Source organism: Alnus glutinosa, chromosome 6 (genome assembly GCF_958979055.1).
Source record: "Alnus glutinosa chromosome 6, dhAlnGlut1.1, whole genome shotgun sequence".
NCBI lineage: Eukaryota > Viridiplantae > Streptophyta > Magnoliopsida > Fagales > Betulaceae > Alnus > Alnus glutinosa.
The window spans coordinates 885,407-909,109 of NC_084891.1; the positions used below are offsets into that span (position 1 = coordinate 885,407).

The following is a 23,703-nucleotide window of genomic DNA, read 5'->3' on the forward strand; positions in this document are numbered from 1 at the left end:
GTGTAAGAAGTTGGGGTTGGGAAGCCATGCAAAGTGAAGAATGGCAAAATATTCCTTACGCACTATCTCATACGTGTCCCTCACCCACTCCCTCACTCTCTTATAAATACTGGCATCTCCCAGTCGCCACTTCACATCAGAACTAAGATCGTATGCGGTGGATTGTGGAAGCTATACCCTCTCTCTCTCCATCCATAGTAAGAGGAATGCTCCTTACTATTGGACTCCTGGTCATAATTGTTGTTCTTATCCTAGTCCACGAAGCTTCCCGTGCCAACGATAGTCATGATCGCCACTGTCCTCCTTCTTCCTGCGGCAATATCGACAACATAAGCTATCCGTTTCGGTTGAAAGGTGATCCACCAATCTGTAGCTATCAAGGTACAATGTTTCCGACAGTATATTACCCAAGTATGTGTATAGACGTTTACGATCAAGTGGTCTATGGTTTTAAGCTTTCATGGATCCAAGTTTTGTGTCATAACTTTACAGGAGATGACTTTTGCTACCTCAATAACGTGAATTTCCCTGTTCAGTGCGGCGGCCCTCCAAGGCACGGTACGTAAATGTGAAGAAACAGGACCGCCCTGGCGATTTGCATGCATTTGGGCCACGTCAGCGATGCGGCGGAAACGTGAAGCAAGTCGTGGAGAGTATGAACTACTCCAGAAGTTCAAAAAATTCAAGAGATCGGAAAGGCGCCTACATCATCGCATGACAGCTCAACCAACGGTAATAGTACACCAGCAAATTTTCTCTTCAACTGCTAGTAGTCGTTGCTCGGTAGTTCTTGGTTTCTCTTCAACGGCTAGTAGCCGTTGCTTGGTTCATGTTTCTCAATATGTAACAACAAAGTCTTGCCCACTTTTCTATTTCTCTACCGATTAATGTCAAAGCTACGAAACCAACAAGTTTACGTATGTTGCCCGTTGAATTCGTCTGCATGTTTCGTACACAGCCTGATTCGTTGGATTTATCACATTAATTCCCATTTGTCTGTATGCCTCTTCTCAGTCAAAGACAGATAGGCGATGCTTCTTATGCAATACGTCTGATCTCTCTCTCTCTCATATATATATATATATATATATATATATATATATATATATATATATATATATATTCTCTCATGTAGACCATTTCATATGATCACCAAAGAGTTTGTTAATTGCCATGGAAAAGCCCTGCTTCTTTCTCTATCTTTCTCTCTTGCTTGGTTTCTCCTTGCTGCATGGATACTCGATCTACCTATGCTGCAGGAACCGTTGATGGGTTCGAGCAATGGGGATATGTTGAAGTTCGACCCAGTAAATAACTCTTTATTAATCTTCTAGCCACCTCCTTTTTACTTCCTTTGTCACATCTTTGTTGTTAACCTTTCCATAAAAATGTCTGAGCCGTGTAGAGGCTCACATGTTCTGGTGGCTTTATAGAAGTCAATATAGAGTTGAGAATCCAAAAATGAAATATTAGAGAAATGTTTGCTCTGTTCTAATCTGAAGCCCTTCAACCATAGCCCCCGATGAGGCCTCCGGCTAAAGACACCCTCCTAGAGCCAACCCAGAAAAAACCGTCGGAGAGGAGAGCGAAGGGGCCATACCTGGAGCTTCCAAACCTACCTATAGCGTACCTTCTGGCAAAGCCACTGTCGAGACCTACGAGCTTGAATCAAAACGGCCTTGCTCCGACGTCCAATCATGTCCTACATCTAACTAACGAGTGTATGAGGACTAAAAACCATAAAAGGTGCTTTGGCAATGCCATTGATGATTAAAGGATTTAAGGAGGACCTGATTAAGTTTGCTATCATCACGTGTCAAAAGCCTGAATAAGCTACTAAGGTAGCAAGATGTACAAGCCATGAATAAGGTTTGTCACTGATGCTATTACCTTTTTTTGTTCTCTCTATCGTTTGTAGTTTTAAAGCGTGTCTTCTCTTTGTTTTAAAGTGTGTCAGAGCAACTGGACAGTAGAGATCGAAACGGGTTGAATGGTTTTTTATTTTTTATTATTTTTTATTTATTTATTTTAATGCATGTGCTGGAATGAAAGCTACTGGTGACAGAGGTATTTTTGGAAGGAAAAATGCATTAAATGGTCACCTGCAACTCACGTGACCGACTTTCTGTCCAAACGGACTGGCGAGTGGACGAAAGGTAAATTTTATCACACGTTGGCAAGTTTGGGAGGGTCATCTAACAATTTTGGTATATTGGGGGCTAAATCGTCACATTGTGGACAAAACAGGAGGGTAAAGTGTAATTATCCCCAAAAAAATTACATTAAAAAGAAGAAGAAAAAAATGTTGATGATATGCCTGCCCCCTGCTGATAATAGAAGAAAAAAAAATTACATTTACATGGAAAAATCAACTGTCAAAGAAAATTCTATCAAAAAAAAAAAAACCGACAACAATCATTAAATGCTCACTTGCTTAGGAAGAGGAAAGGTCGAACGAAACAATTTTGTGAAAAAAGAAAAAGAAAAAAAAATACACTTATCTCTCCATCTTGAAAAAACTTTAGAACTCTTGCATAGAAAAACCAACCATTAGAAGCCAAGAACACAAATCTTCTTCCTTGGCCTCCAGCATCTCCGCCTCCTCGCCCCTCGGCAATCTCTCGCAGACTCGCACCGTAAGCTATAACCAGCAAGCCTTAGCCTTCTACTATTTTTTTTTTTTTGGTACCGAGCTGCATGCATGTGGATGAGTTCTCTTTCTAGTTTCTTCATTTGTTTTTTTTTTTTTTTTTTTTTTTTTTTTTTTTTTTTTTTTTTTGTCAAGATAAGGATAAAGTATGTGGCTGACAACTTGACATGTTCTCCAGCTTTCTAACTTATAATGACTTTTCAATGTTGATAGGTTGCCTTTTCATTTTTTATTTTTTTTTTGAGTTATCTGACTTTTCATAATTTTATTTTTTCCTTTCTGTTTTGTAGACTTATCAGTTTATTAATTCTCTAAATTTGTTTTGGTAGTTTATAGAGAATTAATTCATCCAAAAAAAAAAAAAAGAACTTTCATCTTTATTACTTAATAAATTGTAACTTTTATTTTTGTTCAAACTTCCATTCTCAAATTCAATTTATTTATTTATTCTTTTGACATCAATGTGAATATAAATAATTTTATTGACTCTTCTTTTTTATTATAGTTTTTTTATTTATTATTCTGATAAAAACAACATTGTCAATTTTTTTTTTTTATAAAGTTTTCTTTATACTTTGAGATTGGGCCAACTGGCCAAGTGACAAGTTTCAGTAGAATTTTTGCCACTCTCAGGTACGTTATATCAATTTAACTGATATATCAATTTTGGCATATATTTATGAAGTTTTATAGCTACAGTTTTTGTGATACATATATTATGTTATAATTTATATTTTGAATTGTAATTACCATATTTTTCTGTATTATAATAAAAATATAGTATATAAAAAGAACAAAAAAAATTATTTATTATTATATTTTATTATTTTAATTTTGCCCCTCCTAAGATAGATTCCTGGCTCCGCCACTGTACATAGGACTTACATATAGGAAAACAGATCCAATGATTAGTTTGAAAAAAAAAAAAAATTATTAAAGTTCTACAACAATCATTTCTCTGACCTAACAAAGTGTTAGTGTGGTACTTCTCCTTTCCAAAACAAAAAAAGCCACTCAACCTAACCCTCCAGTTGCAGGTTGGGCCTCTTTAGAAGTTTGGATCCCCAAAAATTTGCATTTCAAATTGCAAATGTGAAAGAGTCTCTATGGACTCACATGTTCTAACAAGTGGACGGGCTATCCGAGACTTGCTCGAGCAGGTAAGCCCCCAATCCGGATAGCAAAATTATTAGAGATCTAGATCCAACTTGTGCATATGTTATGCATTCACCTTGATCAATGTCACGTGATAACAATTGCCTTTACAAGTATAGGTAACTTAATATAGAATTATATGTCCAGTGACCAGACACGTTCTTGGGTTTCTCCAGACTCACAACCTGCGCTTCTTGCCAAATTCTAACTTTTCCTGAGGAAATTCAATCACTTTTGCATTTCCAGATCAGAAGACATTGATTCGTAGACTGGGTTGTTGTTGTTTTCTGTTGATACATAGTCAACAGATATCAGAGATTCATATACCAATTGAACACCCACTATTCTCATATACTTAACATTCAATGATAAATGTTTAAAGAGGCAACAAAAATAAGACTTGAAGGATTTAGCATTCTGCAATCTGCTTTATATATAATGATCCTTCCTAAGCATCCAAAACTGCAAAGCAGAAACGAAAATACAAGAAAATGGTTACAGAAAATTTGATAATTGTCAAAGAAAGATATACAGCTTAATCTTTTTGCACTGTACCAGGCCATAATGACCAGACAAAACAAATCCTCTATGGCTGAATGGGAGGGTGGAACAAGGCACTTAGCACTCTTCTGCCGCATGAAATGCTCTGCTTCTTCAACAGTGAATAGTTGCGAGAACAGAGGATATTAATGGCAAAATTACCAAGATGAATGGCTGAGACCTCAAAAATCAGATAACTAGCTACACATCCTTCTTCTGCTTAATCTTTGACTATGCATTTGCATTTCCATTGATGCTCTGAGAGTTCCTGCCATTTTGGGGATGTTCAAGATGTGAAAAATATGCCTTTCCGTTTGATTTTCACTTCACTTAAACATCATGTCCAGTCCAATTGTATTTCACGTTTATCCTTTTCAATCTCATACCTCTTACAATCTAGTCATTTGCCTAGAAGAGGGGAAACAGCAAAAGAATATTTGGATTTGCAAAATTATGTCAGATAAAATGGTTATTGTCCAATTTCATAATTTCGTTATCTTCTTAGAAACTCATAAGACTTCAAGGTAGTTCAATGCAGGGAAGAGTATCTGAATCTGCTTTTGAAGAAACTTAACATATCTGCGGTGTTTGTTTGCTGCAAACTCAAACTGCACATAGAAATTTTATACGAACATATATATCACTTACTTTCTGATAAGAATTGAGCATCTAAACATTTTATTCGAATCGTGCTCAATTATATTGCCTTACATGAGAAAAATTCCATTATTTTTCTCGAACAGACGTATGCAGGAAATCATTTTCCTTTCCATCACAGTTTACAATTACTTCCAAACGCTATCCAAGTGCCTCAACCAACTTGGCCAGGGCTCTTGAAGACGAACCAGATGCTGATCCCAAAGCAGCCAAAGCCATTTCTCTCATCTTCCAACTTTTTTCTCTGAGCTCTCTCCCCTGTTCCGACTCCATCAACTCCCTAACCCTTCTCTCCAACTCATCACCACTCACAAACCCATCATCCTCCCTCTGCTCCAAATCAATAGCCATCTTCATATCATTCACCAAAACGTTCTTGTTCAGGTGCTGCTCGGCGTAGAGCGGCCAAGCCAGCATCGGCACTCCTGCAACCACCGCCTCCAACACCGAGTTCCACCCACAGTGAGTCACGAACCCCCCAACTGATTCTTTTCTCAGCACATCCCCTTGGGGTGCCCACTTCTTCACCACCATCCCCTTATCTTTGGTTCTCTCCAGGAATCCTTCCGGCAACATACCCTCCAAATCGAACTCTGCAGCAAAATTCTCAGCCTGCTTGCTTTTCTCACCGTGTGGTGGCTTTTTCACCACCCACAAGAATCTCTGCCCACTCCTTTCCAACCCACGGGCTATCTCTTTCACTTGCGCCACCGAGAACGTTCCTCGGCTGCCAAAGCACAAGAACACAACACTTCTACTCGGTTGGCTGTCAAGCCACGACAAACATTCATCCTCAGGTGCTCTATCACCTTTATTTCCATCATCACCTGCTGGCTCTTCTGAGTGAGCAATCAGAGGACCTATTGAGTAAACCGGCGGAGTTGGCGAATCAGGAACGCACGCACCATCAGCAATGATCTTTAAGGCTTTTGGCTCCAGGTCCTCAAACGTGTTAGCTATAATCCCATTCGATTTTGGAAGATGTGAACAGAAGTAGAGCATGTCCCAATAAGCAGGGTCGTCACGGTCGAGCATCGGTTCAATCATATGTGTTGCTTTCAACGGTGACGACATTCCTGGGAAGTGAAGCTCAGTTGTGGTGAGGTCCTTGAAGCTCTCGGTTGTTTGCTCATGGATCTTGGGAAGGTATAACAGGGCAGCGAGACAATAAGCACCAGAAGTGAAGAAATAATAAACAGGAAGGTTGAGATCTTTGGCTATGGGAAGCACCGAGGTGCAGAAAACGTCGATGATAAGGGCACGAATAGTAGATGATTTTGAGATTTGTTGGAGTACATGTGGGGCATGGGCTAAGCTGAGGCGGATAAACTCGAATGCTACGGCGGCGGAGCTGCGAGTTTGGGTGGTGTCAACGGAGACAGAGGGTAGGCTGTGGAAGGAGATGGAGGGATTGGATTGGGAGACATGGTGGATGTAGGAGGGGATGCTTGGGGTGTCCCAATCGGAGCCGGTGGTGATGACGACGGAGATGGAGAATTTGTGGGCGTAGTGACGTAGGATGAGCTTGCCAAGCTCAACCATGGAGATAATGTGGCCCATGCCTGGAGCTGGGAGTAGGACGATTGTGTCTACCATCTTTTACTTTGGCTTCTCTGGTTTTGTTTTTGGCTTTGTGTTTCAACAACGTAATTGACAAATGAACCTGAGCTGATCTACTCCATATATATATCAGAGGAAAAGATTACAAAAAAAAAAAAAAAAAAAAAAAAAAAAAAAACGTCACTAATGACATCTTTGAGCTGGAGGCTTGGAGTTGGTGGATCTACTCCAGGCTTTGTTTAATTGGGAGAGGACTCAACTAAAATTGTTGAATGTTTGGGAGGGGACTCTGGACTGACTGGTTTTGTTCTTTGCAATATCCCTTAGTATATATCCAACAATTTTTAGTCAAAAGCAATGCTGGGAATACTAATATTTTATTACTAATTGCCGTTATATTTGGTACACTAGAATGGTGATCCTTACGAATATGGATTTTTTTTTTTTTTTTTTTTTGATATGTCTACACAAGAGGGAGAGGGGTACGACTAAAAATACGAAAAAATTTACCGCGTTTGGCTCGTACGAAAAAATTACGGAAGGCAAAAATCAGAATCTGGCAATTGCCACCAGAATCCGGCAACGTCTAGTCGCTGTTGCCAGATTCCAGCGAGCAGGTTGGGCCTGATTCCGGCCGAACTCCTCCGGATCTGGTCGGATCAATGGCCAGATCCGGCTAAATCCGGCCAGCTTCTGACCATAGCGGCCAGATTCCAGGTGGATTCTTGTCTGCCGGAATCGGGCGATGGTGGCCGGATGTCACCAGATTCCGACGCCAGCATAATTTCGATTGCCGGACGTGCCGGATTTCGACAATCAGATATGAAATGTGCGTGCAAGGACAAAGAGTTTAATTTCAGATATGAAAATCGTAAATAGTTTTCCAAAAATTAAAGAAGCTTTTATGATCAAACTGAAAATGATTTCCATTTACTATTATTTTCCCCCCTACCAAACACCGTAAAATGCCGAAATCATTTTACGCCGAAACAAACGGAGCATAAATATGACGTTGGGTGTTTCTAACAGATTTTCTAGTGTCCATTGTCTAATTCTTTTCAATATCGAACAATTCTTTCTCTTGATATTTTCACAATACATTAAACTCTATTTATAAGAGAATTTGGGTAGATAAATATAGAAATCAAATCTGATTACAATCAAATCAATATGATTTGATGGTATCAAATCTGATTTATAGGAGATGACAATAATTACAATAAATATTTGAAATCAAATCCCCTAATATACTCTAACATCGCCCCTCAAACCCAAAATAAAACAATTTGGAAGCTTGAGTTTGCAATAAGTTCGTGTTCTTTTTTTTTTTTTTTTTTGCTGGATATGACAATGATCGGTGGCAATGACCGGAGGAAGTCGGTGATGGTGGTTGGAGATGCGCCTTAAATTTCAATAGGTCAATTATGGGTCAAAATTAAAGCCAACTATGGGCTAACATGGGCATGGGTTATAAACAATACCACAAATGCCAAAAAAAGAATATGCCAACTATGGGCTAAAATAAATTGACAACTATGGGCTGAAATAGACCTGAGTTTGAATAATACCACAAAGGCCAAAAGATAAGTCTTGGTCAACAATTAGACTAACAAGGCCGAACAACTAGGCCAACAAAGGGCTTAAATGTGGGCAACTTGACCTCTTTTGATTTTTTTTATTTTTTATTTTTTATTTTTACCTTCTTTCTCTTGCTTTTCTTTTCTTCTATATCGACAATAATCCGAATAAAAAATAATATATACAAAATCAAACCTTTAAGAGAAAATAAAACGAAGGATCTACCATTGACCATTTAGTCTTACGACCCCACCTGTTGTATAGTATTTATTTGGTAAGTAAGATTTACTTTTGGCAAATAAAGCCAAAGGTAAATATCCTCAGGCCTATGATTCTCTCGCCAATGATCATGGAGAAGGTTCGCCTTCCTTCACTGCTCTCCCTATCAGAAGACAAAGGATGAGTGCAAGTCACAACTTATTCTATCAGAAGACAAAGAATGATTCCAACTAGCAGAAACGAAATAGAAAGGCAGCTAAGAGCAATGACACTATTTTTTTTTTTTTTTTTGAAAAATGAGAGAGCAACATAGGGGAAAAAGTGCGGATTTAGGATCGAAAACTGGCGTTAGCTTATAGTTATAATACCACGAAAGAAAAGATAATATAAAGAAAATTAAAGCGGAATAATAAAATAGGGACAAGAGATTTTACGTAGTTCGGTCTATGATCTACGTCCACTATGTAAAGCCCAAATGCCTACATTATACTCTTATTTCACTTAATATTTTCACAATACATTAGACTCCTATTTATAGGAGAATTTGGGTAAATAAGTGTGATTCGATTACCATAAAATCTGATTACAATAAAATCTTATTTATAGGAGATAACAATAATTACAATAAATTTCTGAAATTAAATCCTCTAATATGCTCTAACAGACAAAACCGCAACAGTGGTGCGACCAACCCATGGCTCAGAGGTCATCGCGGCCACCCGGTAATTGTCTTCTTCGGGGTAGCGATCACCCCCATATTTCTGTCATGGTGGCCAGCCCCAAAGAATTTTATTGTCACATCAAATAATAAACAGCTGGGAATAGGCTCTTTCTCTTACTTTAAACTTATACTAAACAGACTCGGCCATCAATGAACATATAAACCACTTACTTTCTGATAAGAATCGAAAATACACTAGGGCTATGTTATTCTTACTTCAACTCTACCCCCATCTTACACTCAAGCCTACGTGGCTTGAGTTTTTTTCCTTTTTTGTTTTTTCATTTTCTTTTTCTAATCTTAAAAAGAGGAAAAAAAAACTGAAGCTCCTGCTCAATTACATTGCCTTGCCATTCATGAGCAAAATTCCATGATTTTTCTCAAAATCATTTTCCTATCCATCACAGTTTTCAATTACTTCAAACACTATCCAAGTGCCTCAACCAACTTGGTCAGGGCTCTGGAAGACGAACCAGATGCTGATCCCAAAGCAGCCAAAGCCATTTATCTGATAGAATAGTCATAGAATACATCTTCATGAGAGTAGTTTATGTTTATCGCCTTTCTTTGTTTAGCTCTATGTAAACATATTGGGTTGATGATGAATAAAGGAGGAAAAGATTATTAATATTTAGCTCTTAAGTTGATTTGGGAGGTATTAAGGTTCCTCGAACTACCCTTATTTATCTGTTACGTATTTGAGTAATTAGGCACGTAACAACTAGCTACACATCCTTCTTCTGCTTAATCTTTGACTATGCATTTGCATTTCCATTGATGCTCTGAGAGTTCCTGCCATTTGGGGGATGTTCAAGATGTGAAAAATATGCCTTTCCGTTTGATTTTCACTTCACTTAAACATCATGTCCAGTCCAATTGTATTTCACATTTATCCTTCTCAATCTCATACCTCTTACAATCTAGTCATTTGCCTAGAAGAGGGGAAACAGCAAAAGAATATTTGGATTTGCAAAATTATGTCAGATAAAATGGTTATTGTCCAATTTCATAATTTCGTTATCTTCTTAGAAACTCATAAGACTTCAAGGTAGTTCAATGCAGGGAAGAGTATCTGAATCTGCTTTTGAAGAAACTTAACATATCTGCGGTGTTTATTTGCTGCAAACTCAAACTGCACATAGAAATTTTATACGAACATAGAAATCACTTACTTTCTGATAAGAATTGAACATCTAAACATTTTATTCGAATCGTGCTCAATTATATTGCCTTACATGAGAAAAATTCCATTATTTTTCTCGAACAGACGTATGCAGGAAATCATTTTCCTTTCCATCACAGTTTACAATTACTTCCAAACGCTATCCAAGTGCCTCAACCAACTTGGCCAGGGCTCTTGAAGACGAACCAGATGCTGATCCCAAAGCAGCCAAAGCCATTTCTCTCATCTTCCAACTTTTTTCTCTGAGCTCTCTCCCCTGTTCCGACTCCATCAACTCCCTAACCCTTCTCTCCAACTCATCACCACTCACAAACCCATCATCCTCCCTCTGCTCCAAATCAATAGCCATCTTCATATCATTCACCAAAACGTTCTTGTTCAGGTGCTGCTCGGCGTAGAGCGGCCAAGCCAGCATCGGCACTCCTGCAACCACCGCCTCCAACACCGAGTTCCACCCACAGTGAGTCACGAACCCCCCAACTGATTCTTTTCTCAGCACATCCCCTTGGGGTGCCCACTTCTTCACCACCATCCCCTTATCTTTGGTTCTCTCCAGGAATCCTTCCGGCAACATACCCTCCAAATCGAACTCTGCAGCAAAATTCTCAGCCTGCTTGCTTTTCTCACCGTGTGGTGGCTTTTTCACCACCCACAAGAATCTCTGCCCACTCCTTTCCAACCCACGGGCTATCTCTTTCACTTGCGCCACCGAGAACGTTCCTCGGCTGCCAAAGCACAAGAACACAACACTTCTACTCGGTTGGCTGTCAAGCCACGACAAACATTCATCCTCAGGTGCTCTATCACCTTTATTTCCATCATCACCTGCTGGCTCTTCTGAGTGAGCAATCAGAGGACCTATTGAGTAAACCGGCGGAGTTGGCGAATCAGGAACGCACGCACCATCAGTAATGGTCTTTAAGGCTTCTGGCTCCAGGTCTTCAAACGTGTTAGCTATAATCCCATTCGATTTTGGTAGATGTGAACAGAAGTAGAGCATGTCCCAGTAAGCAGGGTCGTCACGGTCGAGCATCGGTTCAATCATATGTGTTGCTTTCAACGGTGACGACATTCCTGGGAAATGAAGCTCAGTTGTGGTGAGGTCCTTGAAGCTCTTGGTGGTTTGCTCGTGGATCTTGGGGAGGTATAAGAAGGCAGCGAGAGCGTAAGCACCAGAAGTGTAGAAATAATAAACAGGAAGGTTGAGATCCTTGGCTGCGGGAAGAGCAGAGGAGCAGAAAAGGTCGATGATAAGGGCACGAATAGTAGATGATTTTGAGATTTGTTGGAGTACATGTGGGGCATGGGCTAAGCTGAGGCGGATAAACTCGAATGCTACGGCGGTGGAGCTGCGAGTTTGGGTGGTGTCAACGGAGACAGAGGGTAGGCTGTGGAAGGAGATGGAGGGATTGGATTGGGAGACATGGTGGATGTAGGAGGGGATGCTTGGGGTGTCCCAATCGGAGCCGGTGGTGATGACGACGGAGATGGAGAATTTGTGGGCGTAGTGACGTAGGATGAGCTTGCCAAGCTCAACCATGGAGATAATGTGGCCCATGCCTGGAGCTGGGAGTAGGACGATTGTGTCTACCATCTTTTACTTTGGCTTCTCTGGTTTTGTTTTTGGCTTTGTGTTTGACAACGTAATTGACAAATGAACCTGAGCTGATCTACTCCATATATATAGCAGAGGAAAAGATTACAATAAAATTAAAAAAAAAAAACAAAAAAAAAAAAAAAACGTCACTAATGATGTCTTTGAGCTGGAGGCTTGGAGAGTTGGAGTTGGTGGATGTCAATAATGACATCTTTGAACATTCGCATTGAGCTAGTCATGTAGTTAAAATTGTCACGGCTCTGAGTTTAGGTTAGATTATTGCAAATAAGCAATAGTTTTGATTTGGGTATTCATTTAAATTGAACGAATCAAAAACCATCATCTCATCTAAAAAAATTTGATTCTTATTTTCACGGATTAATTGCTTCACCGCACTCTTCCCTCTGCCGCTTCTCCCTCCGCTCCTCCGGCCATGCACTACAACCATTAATTACCAAACTCCTATTCTGCCTCGCCCATCTTCGTGGATATGGGGTGACTGAACCACCCTATTCCAATTATCCTCTATTGGGTCCAAATATTGATCATTTGTTTAATAGATTTTTAGTTGAAGTTAGTAAGGTCGAGAACAATATTTTTAAATTTAACCACGTTGCCACTCCCACTACCTACTTTATCTACTCCAGGCTTTGTTTAATTGGGAGAGGACTCAACTAAAATTGTCGAATGTTTAGGTGTGGACTGTGGAGTGTGGACTGACTGGTTTTGTCCTCTTGTAATATCCCTTAGTAATATTTTATTACTAATTGCTGGGAATATTAATATTTTATTACTAATTGCTGTTATATTTGGTACACTAGAATGGTGATCCTTACGAATATGGATGGGTATTACTGAAAACTAGCGTATAACCCGCGTCATGCGCGGGTTGTTAATAATTAAAAAGGTATAATAAGGAATCAAAATTAATAAACCAAATATTAAGCCAAATATTATATTGTCAATATTATAAATATTGTAGAATACAAACTGCACATAAAAATATAAACAGGAGTTCATTTGTAGACATTAATTTTGGAGCAAATCAATTAATGATAAGTCTTCTTCTTAGTAGTTTTGAATCGCTTGTAAAGAAACTTGAGAGGTATTGCATCATCATCCGACTCTGTGTCTTCTATAGGTAGGGAAGAATGCAAGGAAGAATCTTTACTAAACATTTGTTCGTTCTTTATTGTTTGGCTAACAACGTCATATTCCTCTTCTTGTTTGGAGCTAGAGCCCCTAATCTTTACAATTGGAGTTTCCTGTAATAAGAGATTGAGTTTTATTAGAAGTTGCATATAATTATGTAGGTAAATATCGTGTAAATTTGAAGGATTCAACATATAATGCATTGTTACCTTATGGATGTTAGCTTCTTTTGCAACTTGCGCTTCAAAGATTCTATAAACAGTATAATTTTCCCAACCTTTTTTCAAATTATATTCATTGAGTTTCAATTGGAAGACATATTCTCTGGAAACAATTGCTTCGATTTCTCTTGGCACGATATTGTCTTTCAAATTCTGTATAAATATAGCATATTGTTAAAAGAGGTTAGAACATGACATATATTTTTTTTATTGAATTGTTGGCTTTATTTTGTTATGGTGGTCTAAAAAATTTGAGATTTGTTACCTCATCTTGCAAATCGGCAAGTTCCTTTGCAGTTTTGCCTATAAGTTGTTCAGCGTCTTTGTCGAAGATAATGAATCTTGTTGAATCTGTTGTATCTGATACTTCAATTTGTATCCTATACCTGCTTTCATTTCCAAAATTGTTAGGAAGAGATATTTCTATATATTTTGACATATATGTGTGTGAATTAAATATTATTTGTTGTTTACCTTGGCACGCTGAATTTCGGTTCCGCTTGACAACGTTCACACCAAAAAATTCCTTCTTTAAACTTAACCTTCGTCTTGCATGTTATACAACCAATATAATACCAGCCATACTTGTTGTCTATTCTTTCAACTTTGCATAAACATGTGTAGAATATTTCCTGCATTTTTTTTTAATAAAAAATTAAACAATTGATATTGTATTCATGATATTTTATAAATGCATTAAATAGTTATAATCTATTAATACCTTCACTTCAGAGTTCCCTTCCATTTCTTTTATCTCTGCAATTGTCTTCCTATTGTGTAAGGCAAGTTCTCTAGTTGGTATTATTGGTGGTTGTTCAATCTTCATTTGATTCACTTCTACTATTGCAACGTTCTTTAACCTATTCATAAATGAATGTTAGATTTTATTAAAAATGTAAATTTTTTAAAAAATAATACAATGGAGTGTTCTTACTTGTCAATAACTGTATCAACTTTTGGAATATCAAGATTGATGTAAATCCTTGTTGCGCTTGTTGATGATAAGTTATACTGACCTACAAAAATTTCAAAGAGGAATTCATTAAAATTATTTGTAGGAACTCAATTTTTTTAATTAAATATACTAAGATAAATAGTTACTTCTATAAGTTTTCACAATTGTCGATGTTACAATTGCAATGGCTGGTCTTGGAGTATTCTTATGAAAATCCTCATCTATTTGATATGCTTTAGCCCCCCACAAAGTTATCTTTAGAACTTTGTTCCTGCCATTCACATTATTTTATTTTTATGTGATATAAAATTTTGTTTTATGGGTTCAATAGCTTATTGTCTTTAACTTGGAATTCAAATATTTTGGGGTAATTACCTTTTCCCCCCATGAACTACCAAAAAATGCACGATGCCCCTATGAACTACCAACTCGACCAAAATAGAGCATTCAACTACCAAAGACAACCATTTTCCCCCCTTCTATCAGTCAAAGGGGTTAAAACAAACGGTCAACGGGTCACGTGACCGTCACACGCCATTTTACCCTCATTTTCTTCCTCTTTTCCCCCCATAAACTACCACCATCTTCCAACATGCCCCCATGTAAAACGGCATATGACCCGTTGACTGTTTCTTTTAACCCCTCTAACTGATCGAAGGGGGGAAAATGGTTGTATTTGGTACTTGAATGCTCTATTTTGGTCGAGTTGGTAGTTCATGGGGGCATTGCGCATTTTTTAGTAGTTCATGGGGGGAAAAGGTAATTACCCCAAATATTTTCTTACTCTTCCAATAGAAGATGGATTGTGCGTATTTTGGTTGGACATCCTTTAGACTTTACTTCCTTTATTGCTCCAACCGATTCCAATCTACCAATAACATCTGCATATCCATGGAAGATATATCAATGAATATAGTTTTTTTATTTTTTATTTTATATATTTTGTGTTAGTTATGGCAAAATTTGTAAACTAAATTTGGTAATAAATGTAAAGAAATGATCGATACCTGTCAAATAAGTGTGGGCATTGCAACGGCTTGTTATTGTCTCATAGTCTGCAAGTTCAAATCCATATTGAGGTATGGACTGATTTATTTCATGGATTTTGGAGACTGAGGTCGTTAAAATAAAAAGAATTTTAAATTGGTGATGCACTGGACGATATTGTGCTCTATATTCTTCAACTATAAAATTCTTTATCTCATAAATGCATCCTTCGTTGAGAAGAGGCCTAAAACGTTGTGCGAATTTATTCTTAATTCTTGAATGTATTAGCGTTCCCTGTAAAAAGTGAAATGTCATAATTTAGAACTACATATCCAGTTAATAATTTACATGGCCATCTAATCAAGTTGTATGCTAAATGAAGTAACTTTAAAATTAATGTGAACTTACATTTTCATCCGACATGATCAGATCTAGACTGATCAACTCATTGCCTTGTGCAATGTTTACTGCATCCCACATCCTTATAATTCTTACTTTTATGATCCATGTGTCATTGTCGGGTGAAATTTGACAAAGAGATGTGTAGTTCATATTGTTATGATTCAGTAACACCTGGAAAAATAATAGAAATTCATAGGATTTAATTATATTTGTAAGTGTCATAATATATTGTTTAAAAACATTAATGTCTATGCTAAATGTTACCTCTAGGTAAGTTGTTGAAGATTTCTTTATATACTATATTTTTTGTTTTGAATTCATCGTCATCTTGTGTATTTGCAATAAGTATTCTGAGGCCATTTCTACTTGTAACTCTGGAGATAGCTACATACAATTGGCCATGGCTGAAGACAGGTTTAGATAGAAAAAGACCTACACGTTGCAATGATTGTCCTTGACTTTTATTTATTGTCATTGCAAAGCAAACAGATACTGGAAATTGTCTTCTTTTTAGAATAAAAGGCAATTTCGAATCAGAAGGAGATAATACTATTCGTGGAATGAATACTTTATCTCCAACATGAGTTCCTGAGATGATTTTTCCTTCTAAGAACCATTTTGACAACTGAGTGACTAAAAGTCTTGTACCATTGCAGAGTCCAGTACTTTGATTTAAATTTCGAAGTAACATTATAGGTATTCCAACTTTGAGTCTGAGTTTGTGGTTAGGAATACCTGGAAACTTCAATGAATTCAAAAATTCTATTGGGTACATAATTTCTTGGTCCTGATTGTTGCTCAAAGCTTTACATATTGAATCTGCACTGAGATATGTTTCTTCATCAACGTTAATAAGATCAATTATGTAGTCATTTATCTCTTGTACATCATCATTTGTTGGAGCTAAAATCGCTCTGTCTTCTAAATACTTAGCATCAGTGTATTTGGACTGCAACTCAGGGTAGATATCATTCACAATGTCATTAATAGGATGAGTCTTAGGTTGAATTATCAAATCAAGTGGTATATCAATGAACGATCCACTTTCATTGTCATTTAATTCTCTATCACCTATTTTCAAAATCCACCGTGCAAATTCTTTTGCAGCATTATCATCTTGATTTTGTTGGAGTCTCATATTATTTGTCAAAGTAAAAATTGTACAGTTCTTCCATAATAAAGATCTGTTAATTGATGCTTCAACTATTTCTTCTCTTCTTCCTTTTGCTACAACTGGTAGTATTTGTCGGAAATCACCACCAAGGACTATCGTCTTTCCTCCAAAGGATTTTTCTCCACTTTGTGGATCGCTGAAGCGTAAAATATCTTTTAGTGAACGATCTAAAGCTTCAAAGCAATTTCGATGAGCCATAGGAGCTTCATCCCAAATTATAAGACTTGTTCTTGTCACCAGTTCTGCGAGATGTGAACCTTGCTTGATCCCGCAAGTTGAGTTATCAGTTACATTAATCGGTATCTGAAATCTTGAATGAGCAGTTCTTTTGCCAGGTAACAAAAGTGCTGCAATTCCAGACGATGCAACTGCAATGACTATCTTTCCTTCGGACCGCAATCGACATATCAAGGTTCTCCATAAATAAGTCTTTCCAGTTCCACCATGTCCATAAACAAAGAAAAAACCACCTTTGTTTTTTGTAACAGATCTAATTATTGCATCATATATATTCCTTTGTTCACAATTTAGACCACTAAAAAGTTTTATATGCTCTTCTGCCAAAGAAATCCTATTATAGTCAGATTCTTCTTGTAGTAGTCTATTGTTACCTTCTCTGAGTAGTAACGTGTCTGGATATGGCATTGTCTCAAATTCTCTCAGTGACCTTCCATTTTTGTTCAATAATTTTTCAATGTCACATAGTGCATAGTTTTGTAATTGCAATTCTGTTAGATGTAGGTCCTCATATTGTAAAATTCTTCGTTCTCGATGCAATATATCTTCAGATAACAAATTCCAATTCAACATCCATAATTTATTAGGATCAGCAACCTCACAAAAAATTAACATTGTGACGAAAAGTTCACGGAGTTGCTTACCTGAAGCCCAATGCGATGCTTGGTTTAAACACTCATGCCATTCGTTGTCATCATCAAGCAATCCAAGAGCGTAGCATGTTGACTTGAAAGTCGGGTACAATACACCATTTACAGTTCTTATTTCCTCAAAAGATCGAGGACCTTTGACAATATTTAGTAACATTCGCAAATAAAATCGTTCTCCACTTCCAGGATGAGCGTAAAATATTCTTCCTACACATCTTCTTTTCTTCCTCAATTTCCATTCTTTCTCTTTATTATGCCAAACCCATTTGGAAGGGAAATCAGAATAAGTCAATTCTCTTGCTTCTTCATACAAAGCATTTGCTTTCATCCATTCTGTAAATTTAGTCTTTCTAATATTTGGCTGATTCAAAACATTGTCTAAATGATGAGAATCATCAAACATGACAGGCTGTTCATTTTCTAGATGAAAATTTAGTCTCTCAACTGGAGGTTCTCGATAATTAATTTCAAATTGGAAGATCCTCCAGCATGCCTCTATCGCCGACACATATCTGCAATCTAAATATGTTTTTATTTCGTCAGCATCTGTAACATTTTGTATTCCAGAAGAACCCTCGACATGTAAATTCTCTTCAAGCATCAATGTTGCACGATCAGGTCCTTTATTTATATATTTGAATAAATACTTGATAGACCTTGAACGATTGCACCACTCTACATTTATGTGTGATTGATACTTCACCAATAAGTCAATATTGTGAGGAACAATAAATCGGTTGTCTACTTTGACACCATTCTTTTCAATAAATCTTCCGTTGTTCCTTCTTTTATATACTGGAAAGCCATCTTCATCAATTGTAGTTTCAGAGCAAAATCTCTTTGGAAAATGCTTGATGCATTTGTTGCCGATCATACAACTTGATTTAGGATTTATAGAACCGCAAGGACCATGAACCATAAATTGTTTAACAACGTCATAAGCTTGAGGATCTTTGTGCAAATCTGAAATTTCTGCTGAGATTATCCTATTGATTTCTGTTGGTGTTGGATGTTTATTATCAGGATGTAAGAAGAGCAATATATGAGCATGAGGCAATCCTCTCTTTTGGTATTCAATTGTGTAGACAACTATAGACAAAAAAGAAACTTAATTATATTGTGTATAAAAATTAATATGTTAAAGATAAATATAAAAAGTAAGCAGTTTAGAATACCAGCAACTGTTCTTCCAAAGTGTTGTTCGTGTTTGAGATCATGTAATAATTGATCAAGTTTGATCTTAAAAACTCTTCCTAGTATATCTGGCCGATCTTCAGGTCTCTGATCAGGATTCATTGAGAGGAAGATTTCAATTTCTGGCCATTTCGCATTACATGTGAAAGTAATAAATAAATCAGGATAACCTGCCCATCGACAAATCGCCATTGCGTCCTGATAATTCTCAATCATATATCTTGGACTTCCAGTGAAACTCGAAGGCAGAACAATTCTTTTTCCAACTGATGCAGGGGTTGTATCTCCCCTCATAACTGCATCCCTCAATCCAGAATACAATTCAATTCTTAATGCACTTTGGTTACCTCTTACCCACATAAGTCGAATCGCTTCAATACATGTGTATGCATCAACAACAAACTGTTGAAATAAGCGGCCGCCATATATTAATGTATGGCCCTCATTGTGTCTTGTTTGCAATCGATATGCGTAATATTCCCTCATTGTAACACAATTGTTTGTATTAGATCTAGTTCCATCAACACTTCTACGTAAAATACCAAGTCTATAACCATTCTCACCATACGGAAATAAAAGAGGATACTGCAGTGCCATGTATGATGGATGCAATTCATTTATCCTTTGTAATCCACCTTCTTTATAATCCACAATGATATCACGGTGTGTATTATCAAGACCAATATCACCAACAACAATTGCAGCTATTTCGGAACATGTAGGTAGATTTTGTACTCTTCCGTCAGTTGATCGTGAGCCAATAAGACGTAATCTTAAGTGATGAGTATTACCATCACTAAAACGGTCTCTAGCCATACGAAAGTTCTTGACCAATACATTTGATTCATCTAGCATTCGGACCAAAGCATCAACAATAAATGAATCATGGCTATTGTTCGATTGGTTCAAGGCATTTATTCTATTTGAAACTTCATTTTCAGTATCATAGAAATATAATTGTGCAAAATTAGGACTTAGACCATCGGCTGGGAGTAGTGTTCCAATTCTATGGTGGTTTTGACCATTAAGTTTGAAAATATAAGGACCTCTTCCATCATTGATTCTATGATCCACTTTTCCACCCATAGATGTCATAGCAAACATGGCGTTATAACTTCTAATTTGTGCCTTAAAATTTGTTAAGCGCTGGTCGCCAGTTGGATTTAGCAATTCTTGAAGAGTAGCAGGTGGTTTCTTAAGCAAAGGCAACTGCACTTCACCATCCATACAACAAAGGCTAAATTTAGGATTAGCAGGTCTTCTAGATTTTATTGTTCTCTCTTCATACCATACTATTGCACCACAATAGTTGCATACGTACGAAGGTGAGCCAATATTCAAAGTTTCAGTAAATTTTCCTGTATCAAATAGGGAAAAGAAGAAAGTAATTTTTAAATTAGTCTAGTTTAGTTTTATGGATAATTTTTTAATATTCTTTTAATAAATAATTATAGTTAAGTAATTTACTTGGAATATCTTCATTTTCTGAGATATTGATGGTTCCATCCTCTCTTGTAATTTCTTCAGTTGAATTTATTGTTTGAATGCAATCGTAATTACTCATACGTCCCCGTTTTCCTTTTTCATGCAAAAGCATCTGTCTTCTACGTCGTGCGAGTCTTGTGTTTTCCATTTTTTCCCTATTGTGAAATTTTCTACAGGGAAAAATAAAGTCACTTTTTTTTTTAACAGAGTATCATTTACTACATAAAATTCAAGTAGAACATATAATAATATTTACTAAAGAGAATAATTTAAAAATGCAACGGTGAATAGTAAAATCTAAGTATTTAACAATTCAATTTATGAATTACAACATAGATGTAGCTAGAAGAATATATTGGGAACATACCTCCGTGTGTATTGCAATTTATTTATAATGTCAAAATAATATTACAAAAAAAATCGAGGGAACTTACCTTAATTTGAGAAGGATAATAGGATGAGCTTAACGTATCTTTCAATACTTTGAGAGAGAATTGGAGAGATCACCTATAGTGAATAATTTTAAACATTAATTTAGAAGGCATTATAGATAATATGATGATTTGACCAAAAATTAAGTACAGGAGAAGGAAGGAATAGTGTTTCATCAAAAATTTAAAAATGTGACGAAATTTATACCAATAGCATGTTCAAGTAGAATAGAAAGAAATAGAGTATTTAGACTCTTCCTTTGTGAAGTCAAACAAAATTAAATTTAAAATTATAAAAGCAAAGACAAAGAAATGAATCAATTGAGAAAGTAAAAATAGCATTTAAGAAAGGAAAAAAATAGACATATATTCTAGAGATAAGAGCCGTGACAAACAATCATTCTGTAAACCACATGTCTATACTCACAACATCTAGAGTTATTTTTTGTCAAAAAAAAAAATAAAAAAAAATTCAGATTCTAGAGATAAGGGCCGAGACAAACAATCATTTTATAAACCACGTGTCTATACAAATGTAGTATAAATTTTTTGGGTTGATTTGTTGTTTAGGCACATGTTGATTAACATAATAGTATGTCTGTGTCTCATCTTACCAAAAGGAAAGACAACTCACAACTTCTAGAGTTTTTTTTTGCCAAATATATATAATCAAATCAAATCTGAAGATGCCAATAGATGCTAAATACAAAAGAAAGTGTAGAAATGGTTAATACAAAAGAAATCGTAGAAACAGTTATGACTTCATCGTTTCACTAAGGTCAAAAACGCAAAAAATGGCATGTCGAGAAAAAAAAAAAACAATATAAAAAAAATATTTTTTTTTAAAAAAAATTGTTCAGTTCAAAGGTTAAAAGAAAGAGTAGGTGGCCGGCCATAGCACAGAGTGTAGACAGAAATGAAAAATGAAATAAAACAAAATTAAAATTCGGCAGCAACTCTGTAAATAAATATCATTTTCAATGGGGACCAAGCGAGAAAGCTCAAAACAGTAACGGTTGGAGATGTCTGACCCTTTGTTTGTGTGAGGTTGCAAGCAAGACAAAGTTAGGGCATAGTTTGGATGTTTCAGTTTCAGTTTGTCATATCAAGTAGTCCTCACTCCTTGGGATCGTCAAAACACCCACCAATCCTAACCGTCCAAACCATCTGATGCTTGATTTCCACTTCTCTTAACTTATCAAAGCCGTGTGTTTTTTCAAGTATTCCTTTCAGTTATGCCCTTTAGCTTTTGTGTTTTGCTGACCGCTGGGCCTAGAATTCCCTTCTTGTCCCATATAAAGTATAATAAAGAATTTGTTTTTTCCTCATTTGCAAGAACGCCATCTCTTTCCCAAACAAATCCTCGGCCTCGCCTGGAAAACTGGGTACGTATACGCGTCTCTCCCCATGGAGTTCCACTGAATATGCTCTGCCTCGTCCTTCTCAAGCCACCACTCAAGTTTGAACTCTGCCCAATCAGACCCCCACAAAGTCTCCGATCTCCCCATCGCGTACAGCATGTAAGTCACTCTCATTCCCTTCTTCACGGATCCGGATCCGCTCCAGTTCATTAGAACTGGAGAGGAGCAAGTTCACGGCTGTTCTTTGTTTTTAAGAAATCTAAGGCTAAAAATAAGCAACGTGTCTTCTTAATTTTTTTTTTTCTTCTTCTTTGAAAACCAAAAATCTATTCCCTGAAATCTCTCTCTTCCTTCCGGCCGTTCCTCTCTCCCACCGGCGCCGTCTCTCTCTACAGCCGTAAGTCTCTCTCTCTCTCTCTCTCTCTCTCTCTCTCTCTCTCTCTCTCTCTCTCTCTCTCTCTCTCTCTCTCTCTCTCTCGTTCTTCTTCTATCTCTCCGGCCGGATCGAAAGAAATCTCTTCCCTCCGGCCGTTACGCGCTTACAGATTGCCCCTCCATCACTGAGGGAAAAAATTCTTTGGCCATAATTTTCAAACAATTTCTCAAGCATAAAAATGAACTATGGAGAGACAAATATAAAGACAGATTCATAATCGTAGAGAAACACAGTATGGAGAAGCAAAATAGCACAACCCTAGAACTTAATTTAATTAAAAAGAATTCTAGAAAACATTAAACTTACTCGGTATAGAGGGAATGGAGTTTCAGAGGGTAGTTGTAAATTTTGGTAGAAGAAGAAGGAGAGAACGATTAACTAACAGGGAATGGAGTTTCAGAGGGTGGTTGTAATTTTAGTAGAAGAAGAAGGAGAGAACGTTTAACTATTAGTTATTTGTTGTTTGCAGTTATGATACAGTTTTTTAGACTTTTCCTTTAAATGTTTTAATTGGAGAAAATAACTGAACATACTCTTAAACGTGTATTTTGATTATCAATCTTAAACTCACCGTTTAAGTTAAAATGGACATTTGGAAGTATTTTAGAACGCCACTTGTCTCCTGATCTGTCATTTATCTTAAGCATCTCATGAAATCGTGAAGAAAAAATTTCTTTGGCCATATTTTTCAAACAATATCTCATCATGTGTCTCATATGGACCTATTTAGTAGAATCCTTGTCTCTACTATTCTGCCTTTTACAGGAGAAAATTATCAAGAAGTATGGGAAGCAATTATCAACAGTTTGATCACTACATATCTCAGCAGACATTAAAAAGAATGCAAAGAAATCTGAACATAAAATCTGAGTATTCTAAGCATAATTTCAGGAATTAACTTTAAAAAATCTAAACATAATTTCACGGTCTCTCTTAGCAATATCGTGATGAAGCAGAGAACATTGTGGGATATAAAATGTGTTTGATTTTATTAATTGCAGTGCTTTAAGCATGTATTAATATTAGGTAGAACATGAATGATTATAGTTAGGATTATTATATATATATAAAAGGAATAGCAGAAGTATAAAAGGAATAGCAGAAGTTGAAACCATGTTAGATGCAGCAACTACGTATAATAAAAGCTTTTGACAAAAA

The 23,703-nt window shown here is 36.7% G+C and overlaps 4 protein-coding genes across 4 annotated transcripts; all 4 read right to left on the minus strand.

Moving 5' to 3' along the window:
* Positions 1-4,954: 4,954 nt before the first annotated feature.
* LOC133870535 (UDP-glycosyltransferase 88F5-like) lies at positions 4,955-6,666 on the minus strand. Its single transcript, XM_062307700.1, has one exon. The coding sequence runs from the start codon at positions 6,596-6,598 to the stop codon at positions 5,144-5,146; it is 1,455 nt and encodes a 484-aa protein (XP_062163684.1). The 5' UTR covers positions 6,599-6,666; the 3' UTR covers positions 4,955-5,143.
* Positions 6,667-10,252: 3,586 nt separating this feature from the next.
* LOC133870756 (UDP-glycosyltransferase 88F5-like) lies at positions 10,253-11,910 on the minus strand. Its single transcript, XM_062307960.1, has one exon. It carries the CDS (start codon positions 11,855-11,857, stop codon positions 10,403-10,405), a length of 1,455 nt encoding a protein of 484 aa, XP_062163944.1. The 5' UTR covers positions 11,858-11,910; the 3' UTR covers positions 10,253-10,402.
* Positions 11,911-12,786: 876 nt separating this feature from the next.
* Positions 12,787-14,103, minus strand: LOC133870293 (uncharacterized). The gene is made up of 5 exons (XM_062307380.1): positions 13,955-14,103; positions 13,708-13,865; positions 13,499-13,619; positions 13,222-13,386; positions 12,787-13,125 (listed from the first exon to the last, which is right to left on the minus strand). The coding sequence occupies exons 1-5, from the start codon at positions 14,099-14,101 to the stop codon at positions 12,910-12,912; spliced, it is 807 nt and encodes a 268-aa protein (XP_062163364.1). The 5' UTR covers positions 14,102-14,103; the 3' UTR covers positions 12,787-12,909.
* A 1,390-nt stretch (positions 14,104-15,493) lies between these two features.
* On the minus strand, positions 15,494-22,256 carry LOC133870545 (uncharacterized). Its single transcript, XM_062307710.1, has 5 exons — positions 22,088-22,256; positions 18,814-20,190; positions 16,146-18,727; positions 15,584-15,748; positions 15,494-15,499 (listed from the first exon to the last, which is right to left on the minus strand). The coding sequence occupies exons 1-5, from the start codon at positions 22,254-22,256 to the stop codon at positions 15,494-15,496; spliced, it is 4,299 nt and encodes a 1,432-aa protein (XP_062163694.1).
* Between the last annotated feature and the right edge of the window lie 1,447 nt (positions 22,257-23,703).